The following is a 15289-nucleotide window of genomic DNA, read 5'->3' as shown; positions in this document are numbered from 1 at the left end:
ATGTTTAGGAGGTGGGGATGAGCCTGTGAAGGTCCAGGAGGTGGGAGATGGTGTGTACGAATGCAACTACTACCCAATTTTCCCCGGAAAGTACATTGTCACCATTACATGGGGCGGACACGCCATCCCTCGCAGGTAAGGATGTTTATACCCCAAGCCTCATTTCTGTAGCATCATTCAGAGACATCTGGTCAAAGTCCGAGATTTCATTTCTGATCAGTACGTGTGTTCTTCAATGTGTGTCTGCAGCCCATTCGAGGTAACAATAAGTGAGGAAGCAGGACCCCAGAAGGTACGAGCGTGGGGTCCAGGCCTGGAGACCGGCATGGTTGGCAAATCAGCTGACTTTGTGGTGGAGGCCATTGGCACGGAGGTTGGAACCCTAGGCAAGTACCACCTAAATTAGTGTTGGATCCAGAGATCTGTGGTTTCTGATAAAAAACACCTACCTTGAATTCACTATGATATAAGCCAAATGCATAAATGTTAATATCTGCACATGCAGGTTTTTCCATCGAGGGCCCATCGCAGGCTAAGATCGAGTGTGATGACAAAGGTGATGGATCGTGTGATGTCCTCTACTGGCCTACCGAGCCTGGTGACTACGCGGTCCATGTCATCTGCGATGATGAAGATATCAAGGACAGCCCCTTTATGGCCCACATCCTTCCTGCAGCCAATGACGTCTTCCCTGAGAAGGTTTGCCCAATGGTTATTGCCTACTCATTTGTGAATTTGAGAATGATAACTCACAGCAGTGACTAAAACTCACATTTATATTCAGGTCAAGTGCTATGGCCCTGGGTTGGAGCCAACCGGGTGCATCGTAAACAAACCCGCCGAGTTTACAATTGATGCACGTGGAGCCGGCAGAGGCCATCTACAGATTTACGCTCAGGTACATCTCGCTATTTGTTTGTTGTAGGTTGTTGATTCAAATCCCAGATGTTGGATGCCATAGTTTATTGCAAAGTAGGAGAGACACTTTGCATTTGAGGACTTTAAATCTAAAGATTTTTATACAGTAGATGGGCTCAATGTGTTTTTCTCATTCCTTTCATTTCAATATCAGGACTCGGAAGGTTTCCCCATCGACATCCAGATCACAGATAATGGTGACAGCACATATTTCTGCATCTATATACCTACTAAGCCCATCAAACACACCATTATCATCACCTGGGGAGACGTCAATGTTCCTAACAGTCCATTCAGGGTGAGCACTTGCTGTCCACTGGCACAGTTTTGCCAACCTGTGACATTTTGTTGAAATAGTGATCATAGAGTTCATAAATTGGAAGTAAAACAACATCAGACTTTATTGAAGGTTTATGACCATAATGTTCCTTAAAAGGAACCATTAGGTCCTTCAAAATTGTACTATCCTAACTGTGCACCTACTACATTCTACAGGTGACCATTGGAGAAGGTAGTCATCCAGAGAACGTGATGGTGCATGGACCAGGTGTGGAGAAGACTGGGCTGAAGGCAAATGAGCCTACGTACTTCACCGTAGACTGTAGCGAGGCTGGGCAAGGTCTGAAAAAACACTGCTTAGTATACATTTTGTGAAAATATAACTTGATATCTTTAATATTGACTGAGTAAGGTCATGCCAAAGTTTGAAATCAAACTTTGATGTTCCTAATCTCAAAGAGTACTTGACTTAAGAGTACTCAAACTTAACTTTGAATTCTTCCCTATGTTTGTGATGTCTTCTTGCTCTTTAGGAGATGTAAGCATTGGGATTAAGTGTGCACCTGGTGTGGTTGGACCCGCTGAAGCAGACATTGATTTTGACATTATTAAAAACGACAATGACACATTTACAGTAAAATACACGCCCCCTGGAGCCGGACGCTACACCATCATGGTGCTATTTGCAGATCAGGTCAGTCACAACGTCCCCCAGGCACTAAACACAAAAGTTCGTCTGGTTAGGACAACTACCCAAAATGCATATTTTGACTTATCCCTTTTTTATGTATGAACAGGAAATTCCTATCAGCCCCTTCCGTATCAAAGTCGACCCGTCCCACGATGCTAATAAAGTAAAGGCTGAAGGTCCCGGTCTCAACAATACAGGTCAGTTTCATTGTTAGTGATTGAAATGATGACAACACTAAGGGATTTCAACTTAACTGTATGTGTCCGTGTGACAGGTGTGGAAGTGGGCAAGCCGACCCATTTCACGATCTACACTAAAGGTGCGGGTAAGGCAACCCCTGAAGTTAAGTTCACCGCAGCTGGGAAAGGAGAAGCCGTCAGTGACTTTGAGATCATCGATAATCACGACTATTCCTTCACTGTGCGTTACACTGCATTACAACAGGTAAGACACGTCAGGAAATAGACACCAAGATGCCACAAGGTAGTATAAATCACATTTTACTGTATATAACGTGCTAAGCCTTGTTTTATTTGTGATACAGGGTAACATGAGCATATCTGTGTGCCATGGTGGTGACCCCATCCCTAAAAGCCCATTTACCATCACTGTTGCTCCTCCTTTGGATCTTAACAAGGTCAAAGTTCAAGGGCTCAACAACAGTAAGTGTATAGGAAATTTTAAACTTCTGCCTCAAAGCACGTTTCATACAAGTCATTGAATATGTCGATGCTTTTGTCGTGCAGAAGTGGATGTGGGAAAAGATGAGGAATTTACCATCAACACCCGTGGCGCGGGAGGTCAGGGAAAGGTGGACGTCAAGATTATGTCACCCTCTCGTCGACCAATCCCATGCAAGGTGGAATCCGGAACGGCCAATGAGGTTCACTCTGTTAAGTACATCCCCCCAGAGGAGGGGCCTTACAAAATAGACATCAGCTATGATGGAAACCCTGTGCCTGGAAGTCCATTTACAGTGGAGGGGGTGATGCCTCCTGATCCCTCAAAGGTACTAAGAGGAGAATGTGATTCATTTGTTTACCTTCATCATCTCATCCAACCGTAATTTTCATGATTAGTGTTAATCTTTTTGATGAGCAAGAATTTGTTACCTATACAATGTCACATGGCACGCCTAAGGCTAAAAATGATTCGAGAGCTGGCTGGGGTGGAGATGCATGGGATGTGAAGGCAGAAACTGGACTGTGAAGTGCAACCTGTACCTCGCAAATCTGTTTTAGAGACCTAAAACTGTTTTTAGAGACCTTCAGTAAGTTTATGAGGCACTAAACAGTGTCAGCAACGTTCAAACTTAACTAAAACCAGATTTCGCGAAACTATATTTTTTCGAGTATTTCCTGCTTGTGCTGTAGAAGTTTTGCTGTTTTTCCAGCAAGGTAGTTTAGCATAACATAAAGACATTTCGGTCTGTTGAAATCTCTGAAGTTGTGTGTTTTCTCTCCTGATAATACTTATTGCAGTTATTTTTCACAAAAGAAATGAGGATAGCGTTAAAGTGCATCTTTAAAAGGATTTTAATGAGTATCATAAATCATCATACACTATGCATGGAACCTAATACTGTCTCACACAGATTCAGATTAACTACAGATTTTGTGTATGCAAACATTCGTGTGTGTTAGGTATCAGATTACGCTGTCAGGCGGGCCGTTTCTCTGCTCGTTCCTTTCTGTGAACCAGATGCTCCAGATGGTATATCGGTTCATTCGCTGGAGAAGCTTAAGGCAACATGAAAGGACATTTAGCCGTTGTAGGAAATAATTATTGGATGCTAATTCATCAGAGAGGAATGAACTCAAAGATATTGACCAAAGAAGGTGCTTCATCCACATTTGGACCTATTAAAAAGGATAGTTTACCTAAAAATGAAAATTCTGTCATTTTCATTTTGATCTAAAATCGTATGAGATTTTATTTTATTTTGATGAACACAAAAGAAGATGTTTTTTGATAAATGATGGTTAGCACACAGCAGATTGCAACCATTGACTTCCATAGTAGGATAAACAAATATTCTGGAAGTATTGTGATGAATGACGAAGAAGATATTTTGATAAATGATGGTAAGCACACAGTTGACGGTACCCATTGAATTCCATCGTTTTGATCATCAGAAAAAAAGGAATTTGTAGGCCGAGAAAATGATGACAGAATTTTTATTTTTGTGTAAACCATCCCTTGAAATCTGTTGCTGGTTCAATGTTGCGCTGTGGATGATTAGATAGTTTGTCTTTTTTATATTAGCACATCACATGTGGATTTCTGACCGTAATTGGATACAGAAGATGAAGGCCATCCGACTTTCTTTCAACTGCAGTACTTTTAAAACATGTTCATGAAAGTTGCATTAAGAAATTTAAAAAAAATTCAGTGCATAGCAATTTAGGTGTCGAGTATGCATCATTTTTTAATAACAAAATGGAACGACACTATTTATTCTGGTACGACATATATATATTATGTATTTTTATCTAATATGTTTGACCGTTTATTCGATATTTTTTGTATTTTGTAACCTGAAACATACAAATTTAGAAATAACGTGATGAAGTGGTTTGGTAAACCTGAAGTTACTTCAAAGCTGTACAGTTTTAAATTTATAATTCATAACTATTTTACGCAGTGGCAAAATTTTATGAATTTAATACAATATGAATCGTACAAAAAAGTTAAACATATAAAAAATTCAAAGATGATGCCCCACCCCTTTCTAACGCTGTGTTTATACCGCCAGCGACTTTGTCACTGTGTGTCGCCCGATTCTTTCACAACTATACTAACTATAAACAAACGAGTTACCACCCACCGCAGTAAATGACGAGAGATGGATGACGTAAACACAACTGCTGCACTCTCATTGGTAGTCACTCGCAAAAGTCAGTCATCATTTGCATAAAGTTGAACGTTTTTGAGTCACTGGACCCGCCAACTTCCTGTCGCCAACGTTCACTGTCGCTCATTTCAACGTAAGTTGGTCGTCATTCACAACCTAACTAATGAAATTGCATTGTTTTGCTGTTGCTAGTTGCTAGCGGTGTGCACGCAGCTTGGCACAAAAAGCAGATCAAACCAAACCATGACGAATTCATACGAATTTGCCACCTCATAAAACAATTACGAATTGCTATGAGATTGCGTCGGAACTTAAAATTCTCAACCAAACAAATTAACGAATTAAACAATGCTAGTAATAAATATTATACGATGCAAATTCACAGTGGATATTTTCTGAGTATAGGAAGATTATACATAAAAATTTACCTATTTTTTACCTATAGCACTTTTCAATGTTTTGCATCATATTAAATCAGATATACAGTAAAAATAATGACTGTAGGATCAGAAATATTACTGTTCAGTTAGAAGGGCCAGTTTGATTTATTGTAAGATTTATTTATTGTCCAAATGTATGGTTGATTAGGTGCTCATTACTTCATCTGTTTAAGGTGCGAGCCTATGGCCCTGGCCTGAAGGGAGGCATTGTGGGTAAGCCCGCTCCATTTGCCATTGACACCAAGGGTGCAGGCACTGGTGGCCTGGGGTTGACGGTGGAGGGCCCATGCGAGGCCAAAATCGAGTGCCAGGACAACGGAGATGGTTCTTGCTCAGTGTCCTATCTGCCCACCGAGCCGGGCGAGTACTCCATCAACATCCTGTTCGCCGAAGCCCACATTCCCGGTTCCCCCTTTAAAGCCATGGTGCAGTCCGTCTTCGATCCCAGCAAAGTCACAGCCAGCGGACCGGGTCTGGAGAGAGGAAAGGTGGATGAAGCGGCGTCATTCACGGTGGACTGCTCCAAAGCAGGGGAGGCGGAGCTGACCATCGAAATTATTTCCGATACAGGAGCGAAGGCGGAGGTCCACGTTCAGAACAACAGCGACGGGACGTATTCCATCACCTACATCCCCCCTTTCCACGGAATGTACACCATTACGATTAAATACGGAGGACATGCGGTGCCCAAATTCCCTGCGAAGGTGCAGGTAGATCCCGCTTTGGACACCAGCGGAATTAAAGTCTACGGTCCAGGAGTGGAACCCAGAGGTTAGAGAAAAATATTTATCACAATATTTATTGCAAGTTTTTGTGTGACATTGCATAACCCTGATGTGTGCTCACAGGTGTACTTCGTGAGGTCACTACTCACTTTGCCGTTGACACACGGGCTCACAGTATAATGGGAGGTAACCACATTAAAGTTCGTATTGTTAACCCATCGGGTGCCAACACGGACGCATACATCACAGACAAAGGGGATGGCACATACAAAGTGGAGTATACAGCGTACGAGGACGGTAAGAGATCTAGTACATATATATGTTTGCTTTTATTGATGAATTGATTCACAAAGCCTGTCAAGAATACATCCATGGCACATTTCAACCAAAATAAACAAGAAATAGGTGCAAGCAAGCCTTCGTAGATTGAATGTCGTTGTTGTTTTATGCAGGTGTGCACCTGATAGAGGTGCTGTATGACGATGTGCCCGTTCCCAAAAGCCCTTTTAAGGTGTCGGTAACCGAAGGCTGTGATCCCACCCGTGTACGGGCCTATGGTCCCGGTCTGGAAGAGGGTCTGGTTAACAAACCCAACCGTTTCACTGTGGAGACCAGGTACACTTACTGAAAATTACAATTTTTGGTATGGTAAAAATGTACAAATGCATATTTACTGTTGAGCTATTCCCAACATTATCTCATGGAATCTTGCACAAATTTTTTATAAATAGTTTTTCTTGTCCGACTTTTACGATTTTCTTTTATGTATTATTTTCTCCTTTTTTTCCCCAATATTTTTCAATCATTGTCATTGGGGTTAGATTTGGGGTTTGGGTTATGATGTCTAAAAATGTAACAGTAAATGAGGTCGCACACTGGACGGGCATCTCTGCGTCGCGTCGAGTCGCGTCTAGGAAAACTCTGAGGTTTCGTAAACCGGAAGTGCACAATAAATAGCGCGAGCTTCATCAGATAGAGTATACTTCAAAATGCAAAATATACGTTAGCAGCCAATGTTAATGGTTAATGATTTTGTACATAATTGATGTTATTTAATGTTAAAATATGTGAGTGGTGCTCTGTGGCGCAACAGGGATTTGAGCAACTTCCTGAGTCGTAGCTGGGCGGCGCAGACAGGCGTCACCTGTCGGCGCCAGTGTGCGTATACCCATAGAAAGCAATGTGTTCGATTTTTTTAGAACGGTGCGCCGCTGCACGGCGCTGAGCTGCGCGTCCGGTGTGCGACCCCCTTTAGTGATTCTAACAAGCGACAATGGTAAGAAAATAGGATAAACAATGAGAAAACAACACATAAAATGACACGAAAATGAAATTCGTGCCACGGACATGAAAAACTTTTTATAAAAATTTGTGTCACGAAAAAATATATTTGTGCTCAAGGCATGTAAAAAAGCTGAATTTCGTACCATGAACACAGATAAATTGATCAAATTTTGTGTGACTATAACATGACTTTCCGTAAGATCAGTCTGGCTATTGCATATGGTAGTTCAAAGGTATCTGTTATAATCTGTTCTTTCATATATTCAAGGGTTAAGTCATTCTTTTATTGCTCAAATAGTGATTATAAAAATGGTGAAAGTTGAGTCACTTTGAACTATTTTTGTTTTGCTTTAAATGACATGACTGTATGGCATTTGTTCATGACTGAAATCTGTATTTCCTCTCTTTCAGGGGTGCTGGTACAGGTGGGCTTGGTTTGGCCATCGAGGGTCCGTCAGAAGCCAAGATGTCCTGTAAAGATAACAAAGATGGCAGCTGTAGTGTGGAGTATATTCCCTTCACTCCTGGAGAATATGACGTCAACATCACTTTCGGAGGTCTGCATATTCCAGGTATGATGTCATGACCTCCTGCCTAATTCATTCCAATGATGTTTATAAGGAAACTCAACTCTAATTTGATATTAAAATATTTTGGCATTGGGTGAATACCAGAACATTGTGTTTTTGATTCATATATTTGAAAGAATGAAAACAAATCATTGTGACCTCATTATGTGTGTCAGTTTGATTTAAATATTAAATATTTCATATTTCAGTGTTATACATGTTTTTATTTTATTTTGTTAATTGTGGAAATGTTTAGGGAGTCCATTCAGGGTGCCAGTGAGGGAACTGGTGGACCCCAGTATGGTAAAATGTTCTGGCCCAGGTCTGGGCAGTGGAGTCAGAGCTCACGTCCCTCAAACCTTCACTGTGGACTGCAGCAAAGCTGGACTCGCCCCACTGGAGGTTCTGCTGTATGGACCCACAGGTTAGAAAAGACATCCAGAAAAGTCTCATAATCTAATCTATGAGAGTATGCGCATTAAAGTTGGATTTCACAGATGACATGCAAACCTCAGCTTTGTTATTCTGTGTAACCAGGAATGACAGAACCGGTAAATATTACAGACAACGGTGACGGCACGCACACTGTGATCTACACCCCTGCGAAAGATGGACCCTACAGTGTGTGTGTCAAGTATGCAGAGCAAGAAGTGCCACGCAGGTAAGAGCGAAGCTCACGGACTCAAAGCACAAAAAGGGCCTCACTTATTATTTCTATAGTCATTTTGTAATGGGGCAAGCAAACAAAAGTCTTATTTTACATTTAAGGGTATTTTTTGGACATTTATGCATTTGGCAGCTGCTTATATTCAAAGCGACTTATAGTGCATTTAAGCTATACATTTTACTCTGTGTCTGAGGAAGTTTTTTTCAGTACTGAAAATAGTGAGGAAAAGCATTTTACCCCCATTTCAGGATAGTAAAACCCCAATATAGCAACAAACACTAAAATATATATATTTCATTGAGGTTTATACAGTTGCTTTGGAACAAAATAAAATGCGGGTCAAATTGACCCGCAAACCTCAAAATCGTTACTAATTTTTTTTGGTACACTTCAAAACATATCAGCATGTCCAAACTTTGCATGCATGTTCACGGCCATAAATGAGAAAAAGTTACACAATTTTAAGAATGAAATCACAGGTTAACTGGTTTATCCAATCAAAATGGGTCAAACTGACCCGGAACATAATATAAGGGTTAACTCTTTCCCCCGCCATTGATGGGTTATCTAAGGGAGATATTTTGATACATCATTGATGTTGTCAATTAAAGGAAAACTCTTCCCTGCCAATTTTTACGGTGCATTCACAAGTTGACGCTTCCCATTCACTTTTAATGGGTGACATCATGCGTTGCCGAATTGAATTGTGGATCCGTCAGTGCCGCGTCAGTGCCGTTGCTCACGGCAGAAGTTGAACATTACTCAACTTTGCAAGGGGCAATGGGTGCGTCAGCCAATCAGATCGCCTTATGCAAATTACCTAGGCAGAGCCAGCCAATTACGTTTATGGAAGATTGGAGCATGTGTTGCGGCCACTGTGATTGGCTGTTGGCCACGTTTCAGACAAGCCTACGTCAAGTGTTAACGCTTTCGTCCCGTGGGAATGTACCGTTAGGGCAATACATATTCCACTATTATCTTCATTTGTGTTTAGAAATTTGGGTAAATAATGATGTCAGAACTTAAATATCCCTTTAAGATAAATATGTGAAGCAATTTGTTACATTTTTAGATTTAAAGATAATCTTTACTTGTGTTTCCTTTTTCGTCAGTCCATTTAAGATCAAGGTGCTGCCCGCTCATGATGCCAGTAAAGTCCGTGCCAGCGGTCCCGGTCTGAATGCATCCGGCGTGCCTGCCAGCCTGCCCGTGGAGTTTACCATCGATGCCCGCGACGCAGGGGAGGGGCTTCTTACCGTACAGATACTGGTGGGTGACATTACCACACTTTCATGAGTCTTCCTTTCAGATGACACTTGATGTTCAAATATACTTAACGGCCAATGTCCCCCCCTTCCCCTGACCTCTGACCCCTCCTCTGCTGTTGCTGTAGGATCCGGATGGGTGCAGGCGAGAGGCCTCTGTGTATGTGGAGGACTGGGGTAGGAGGGTGTGGGAGAACCACATTGTAAAGGGCACCATCCCCTTCCATACTCTTAGGAAAGGATGTGTAAGACGGCCCCTACGTTTGCCGTCCCTTTGTTGTTATAATAACTCAGTGTCTGATGTCGCTCCCATCTATCCTCCCTCCCTCCCAACAGTCTGACCCCTTCCTACTGTACACTGTCTCGGGTTTAGACACCACGCACAAAAAACAGCCAATAGTTTGTTCGGCAACCGTACAAAGCGTATTGCGCACAAAACTTTTTTGATGTAGTGAGCATTAATTTGATTGGCTGACTCAAGTAAGTGTAGACAGGCTTTTTATTGTAGTGCATTTATCACAAATTTAAACATAATTTCACACCATTTCGTAACTATTGTAAAATTACTTAACTATTTGTAACAAACTTTACAAGGTGGCTAATTTGTATGAGTTATATTTTTAGTAGGGTTTAGTGTGATCTGCATTTATATTCTGCTTTGGCCGCTTCGTTCTTGCTTTTTTTAAAACAATTATTATTTTTTGGTATGATTTATATCTTACAAATTTATACGAAATTCTCACCTTGTAAAATAGTTACATTCCCCCATAAGAGTTGGATATATTATTATGTTTTGTATAGTTTGTATAGTTTTTACATTACTGTATTTTTCCGATGTACTATAGATGGTTTCAGCAGTAACGGCATAAACAACTGGCTTTTGTAGAACAAACGTAACTTCCGGTTAACCTTCGCAAAGAATCAATAACAACAGAGTCTTTTTAGAGTAGTTTATTTCTGATAAAAAGCTAAATAAACAACAAGTAGATTACCTTAGTTCAAATCATAGCTAAAGCCATATCAACAACTGCACTGAGCTAACGTTACTGTGTAAAATGTGTACTATATAATGTTAACAAACTCCCTACACATAGCATTGATGCATGAAACTTCAATTTAGCAACTAGTCAGACCATGGAACAAACACAGACCGGAAGTTAAGTTACGTCCAGAAGTGCAACCCCGACATTAGGCTACAAGTGCATCTGATGAAGCTGTCTATATCAAAGTCCCTTTAGGGAAGTCATGTCACCTGACGGCCATGTTTGCCGTTATTGCAGTCATGCAAGACTAACATCCTACTTGAATTGGAAAAGACAAATATCTCTAAGGTCTTGTGCTAAAATCACAATTAAAACTCCCCGCCACCCACCCCCCCCCTTTTTTTTTTAAGTTGTCCGCCAGCATTGTTTGTAATTTTTACAAAATTAAAAATTCCTTTAAAAAAAAGGGAAAATATTTTCTTCCTAACTTGCATTTTTGTGAAGGAATTTTGTTCGAGATCAGATTCAGAACGATTATCAAAACATACACGGAGTGTAAAATTAATTTGAAAAAATTTGCTTCAGTTTTTTTTTTTAATAAATTGGGTAAGAGTGAATAATCGCGGTATTATACATTACCATAAAAACTCATCAGTAACACGTTTTTTTTTCATGCAAATGTTTTCTCTTTATTGACGAGACAACTCGTGAATGGCTGACAAAGAGTTAAAAAACATATTTCTGATCATTAACTGTACCATAACGTTTGCGCCTTAAGCGCCGGGCTGCGTCGCGTCTAGGAAAACTTCGTAAACCGGAAGTGCACATTAAATAGCGCGAGCTTCGTCAGATAGCGTCTACTTCAAAATGCTAAATATATGTTAGCAGCCAATGTTAATCGTTAATGATTTTGGACAAATATGATGTTATTTAATGTTAAACTATGTAAGTGGCGCTCTGTGGCATGACAGGGATTTGAGCAACTTCCTGAGTCGTAGCTGGGCGGTGTGCGTATACTCATAGAAAACAATGTGTTCGATTTTTTTCAGAACGGCGCGGCGCTTAGCTGCGCGTCCGGTGTGCGACCCCCTTTAAGCTTAAATTACGCAAAAAATCTTTCTTGAGGTTGTTTTAGCTACTGCAGGTTGACAAGCGCCTCACGCGACTCTGTATAGAGCCCCTCCCCCAAAGAATTAGCGATTGATGATTGGTTCTTTCAACTGCAAGGGGGGACTTCAGTTGCCAGAGGGTCTATAACCCCGCCCCTAATTAACAGGTGAAACAAAACAAACTGTGAGAGGTCACTTCCACTGTGAGATGTATCTTCCTGTCTAAGTGGGCGGCTCTTGCTCAGTTTAAACTACAGTAAAGGTCTGAGACTACTGTACACTACTGTAGTTCCTTTTGCTTCTCTTTTAGTTTTCCTAGTTATTCTTTAGTTGTTTTTTAATCATTCCCCTCATCCCTCAGTCATTATTTCGTAGTTATTCATTGCCTCAGCATACTGTAAATGGCCTTTTCTATCTATCTGTCCTTTTGTTTTTCTTTTCTATTCAGGTGTATTGCAAAAGCACCAGATGTACCTTGTGAATTGTAATTTTCCAATAGTGGTGACCTTGCATTTCCGTTCTTCAAAGAAAGAGAGAAACTTTACTCATTTGTTGTTCTGAATATGCACATTCAGAAGCATCTTTATCATTGGATGTGAGAGTGAAAGTTTCTCCTACTTGTTACCTTTGAGGGGTCTTTTCACCCGTAATCCACTGGTCTCTGTCATTAGATTTAGGCTAATCCATGTGGTTTTTCACTACATGACTAACAGTTGTTTCTTTTCATGCATTACGCATTTAACGTTTGTGGTACTGCAATGCAGGTTCACAGAATCGACCAACATGTTGTGGTGGCACACAGACGCACATTTATGCATAAACACACTTTAACAATTCGTTATTTTTATAGGACCCAGAAGGCAAACCAAAGAAGGCCAATATTCGGGATAACAGAGATGGGACGTACACCGTATCCTACGTACCAGACATGACGGGACGCTACACTATTACCATCAAATACGGTGGAGATGAGATCCCGTACTCGCCCTACCGTATCCACGCACTGCCTACTGGAGACGCTAGCAAATGTCTGGTGACAGGTGAGTTACAGATGTCTTTGTACTTAGATTTTAATCACTTATAACATGGATATATCTAATTTCAGTATCTGATCTATATCAAATAGATATACTGTACACACACCTGTCAGTGTAAATGCTACGATCATAAATTGTAACACTTCTTTTTATTTGATTTTTTAGTATCTATTGGAGGTCACGGACTAGGTACGTTTTTTTAAAGCATTACTGACCTTTATATAAATGTAATGATTAATGCATGTATGTTAGACCACTTTATGTCGAAACGGATGACAAAAAGTGGTTCATTTTGTTTGAAATGATCCTATAATGATGCAAAATCTGATAATAAGATGCGTATTTTGGCTTTACTTTGAATGGATTTGCTACTGTACCATTATTAGGTTCAGGACTTGGACCCACTATTCAGATCGGAGAGGAGACGGTTATCACTGTGGATGCAAAGGCCGCTGGGAAGGGAAATGTCACATGCAAGGTGTCAACGCCAGATGGGGCGGAGCTAGACGTGGACGTAGTGGAGAACTCAGATGGCACCTTTGATATCTACTATACCGCTCCGGAACCCGGGAAATATGTCATCACCATCCGCTTCGGAGGAGAGCACATTCCCAATAGTCCCTTTCATGTGGTGGTGAGCGCTGTTTCTTCTTATGCATTATGGGGAGAAATACAAAATATGTGTTTTGTAAGGGTGCATAACGATTAATCGCAATTAATCGTTTGCAGAATAAGTTTTTGTTTGGATCATATATGTGTGTGTACTGTCTATAATAATTATGTATATACAGTATAAATACACACACATAAATGCATAATTTTAAGAAGAAAAAAAATAATATTATATTAAAATTATATATAAATTAGTGCTGGGCCCAGATTAATCGCGATTAATTGCATATAAAATAACTGATTTTAATATATAAAATAATATATTAATATAATATATAAGTGTGTGCTGTGTGTAATTATTATCTATATATAAATACACACACACACACACACACACACACACCTTCATGTATGTATTTAAGAAACATTTACAAGTGTGTGTGTATATATATTTATTCATATTTTATATATTCTATATTATATATATAAATAAAAAATTTATATATATATATAAATAACAATTTCTGAAATGTATATATGTGTGTGTGTGTGTGGGGGGGGGGTTAAATATACATAATAATTACACACAGTACACACACATATATTATGCAAAAAAAATAACTTTTATTTTGTATGCGATTAATCGTGATTAATCTTTGCCCAGCAATAATATTAATGTACTATTATTAATATTAATGTAATGGACACATGTAAATAAGTCTTAAATATATACATGCATGTGTGTGTATATACATAATTATTATACACATTACACAGACATATATTATGTAAACAAAAATGTTTATTCTGCAAGCGATTAGTTGCGGTTAATCGTTATGCAGCCCTGGTGTTTTGTATGTTACTACTATATATTTTATAACAAGTGATCATAGTTCATGACTCAAAAAAGCAGGCTACCAGTGCATGCTTTGTTATTACAATTAATTTGTATATTTCTATTTGAAAAAAAGTTCCTTCAAAATGATAAATTCTATCATTGATTACTCACCTTCATTTCCTTTAAAGTCAAGCAGTTGTTTTATTGTAAGGAACCTTTTCACCAAATGTTTCATTTTTGTGTGAACTAATCTGTCAACTAAGCGATTCAATTCCAGTTCTGAGAGTCGGATTGAATTGAAATGTGTGTAGTGTGAATCCCTAACCATGTGACCACCTCCCTCTCCAGGCATCTGACACCGTCCCTATAATCGAGGAACCGTGTGATAAACTACAGTTACAGCAGCCCTACGCCCCCTACCAGGGTTACAGCCCTCATTGGGTACACATTAAATAACATTTGCTCATTGGCCTTCATCATCACACTTTCATTTCATCCATCTTTCATTCATTTGTCATGAGCTTGGCTGCTGACGTCTTTTCACAAGTTTTTAAAACAGCTTGCTGGCTGATCGTAGATTCGCAGTGTTAACAAAAATGGTCCATTTTTCATGCTTCTCTCAATCGTTCCTGTTTTATTTGTATGTTTTGTTTGTCAATGCAAAGTCACATTCACTAACCTTCGCATGTACTTATAGTCAATCCGCCCACTGTTCTAAGTAAACAATACAGTGTTGCTTACTGTAAATCTCTTTGTCCTCCAGGCTACAGAGGAGCCGGTCACTGCAACGGATGTCATGGACCCGATGCTCCGCCCCTTTAATCTGGTCATTCCATTTACAGTGCAAAAGGGGGAGATTACAGGTATTAACACTAATGAAACGTGCATTAAAGGAGGGGTGCATGATTTTTTAAAAAACACTTTGGAAAAGGGAGTCGGCCGAATACCAAAACACATTTGTAGCCAATTAGCAGTAAGGGGCGTGTCTACTAACCAACATCGTTGCCTGGGTTGGTAT

The 15289-nt window shown here is 39.9% G+C and overlaps 1 protein-coding gene across 1 annotated transcript in view; it reads left to right on the top strand.

The window, feature by feature from the left end:
- flncb (filamin C, gamma b (actin binding protein 280)) overlaps nucleotides 1-15289 on the top strand; it is a 64813-nt gene that overhangs the window by 36893 nt on the left and 12631 nt on the right. Inside the window, exons 11-34 of the mRNA XM_073869288.1 lie at nucleotides 9-135; nucleotides 250-386; nucleotides 506-699; nucleotides 785-898; nucleotides 1073-1216; nucleotides 1414-1537; nucleotides 1731-1891; nucleotides 1995-2085; nucleotides 2163-2332; nucleotides 2433-2550; nucleotides 2635-2897; nucleotides 5356-5953; nucleotides 6031-6204; nucleotides 6360-6522; nucleotides 7603-7763; nucleotides 8017-8184; nucleotides 8298-8421; nucleotides 9540-9696; nucleotides 9821-9937; nucleotides 12635-12824; nucleotides 12987-13010; nucleotides 13208-13455; nucleotides 14620-14712; nucleotides 15035-15134. Of these exons, the coding sequence (XP_073725389.1) occupies nucleotides 9-135; nucleotides 250-386; nucleotides 506-699; nucleotides 785-898; nucleotides 1073-1216; nucleotides 1414-1537; nucleotides 1731-1891; nucleotides 1995-2085; nucleotides 2163-2332; nucleotides 2433-2550; nucleotides 2635-2897; nucleotides 5356-5953; nucleotides 6031-6204; nucleotides 6360-6522; nucleotides 7603-7763; nucleotides 8017-8184; nucleotides 8298-8421; nucleotides 9540-9696; nucleotides 9821-9937; nucleotides 12635-12824; nucleotides 12987-13010; nucleotides 13208-13455; nucleotides 14620-14712; nucleotides 15035-15134 (3960 nt within the window). The remainder of the gene's footprint in view (nucleotides 1-8; nucleotides 136-249; nucleotides 387-505; nucleotides 700-784; nucleotides 899-1072; nucleotides 1217-1413; nucleotides 1538-1730; nucleotides 1892-1994; nucleotides 2086-2162; nucleotides 2333-2432; nucleotides 2551-2634; nucleotides 2898-5355; nucleotides 5954-6030; nucleotides 6205-6359; nucleotides 6523-7602; nucleotides 7764-8016; nucleotides 8185-8297; nucleotides 8422-9539; nucleotides 9697-9820; nucleotides 9938-12634; nucleotides 12825-12986; nucleotides 13011-13207; nucleotides 13456-14619; nucleotides 14713-15034; nucleotides 15135-15289) is intronic.

Source organism: Misgurnus anguillicaudatus, chromosome 1 (genome assembly GCF_027580225.2).
Source record: "Misgurnus anguillicaudatus chromosome 1, ASM2758022v2, whole genome shotgun sequence".
NCBI lineage: Eukaryota > Metazoa > Chordata > Actinopteri > Cypriniformes > Cobitidae > Misgurnus > Misgurnus anguillicaudatus.
Note: the sequence above shows the minus strand (reverse complement) of the source record. Positions and strands in the feature narration are given on the sequence as shown.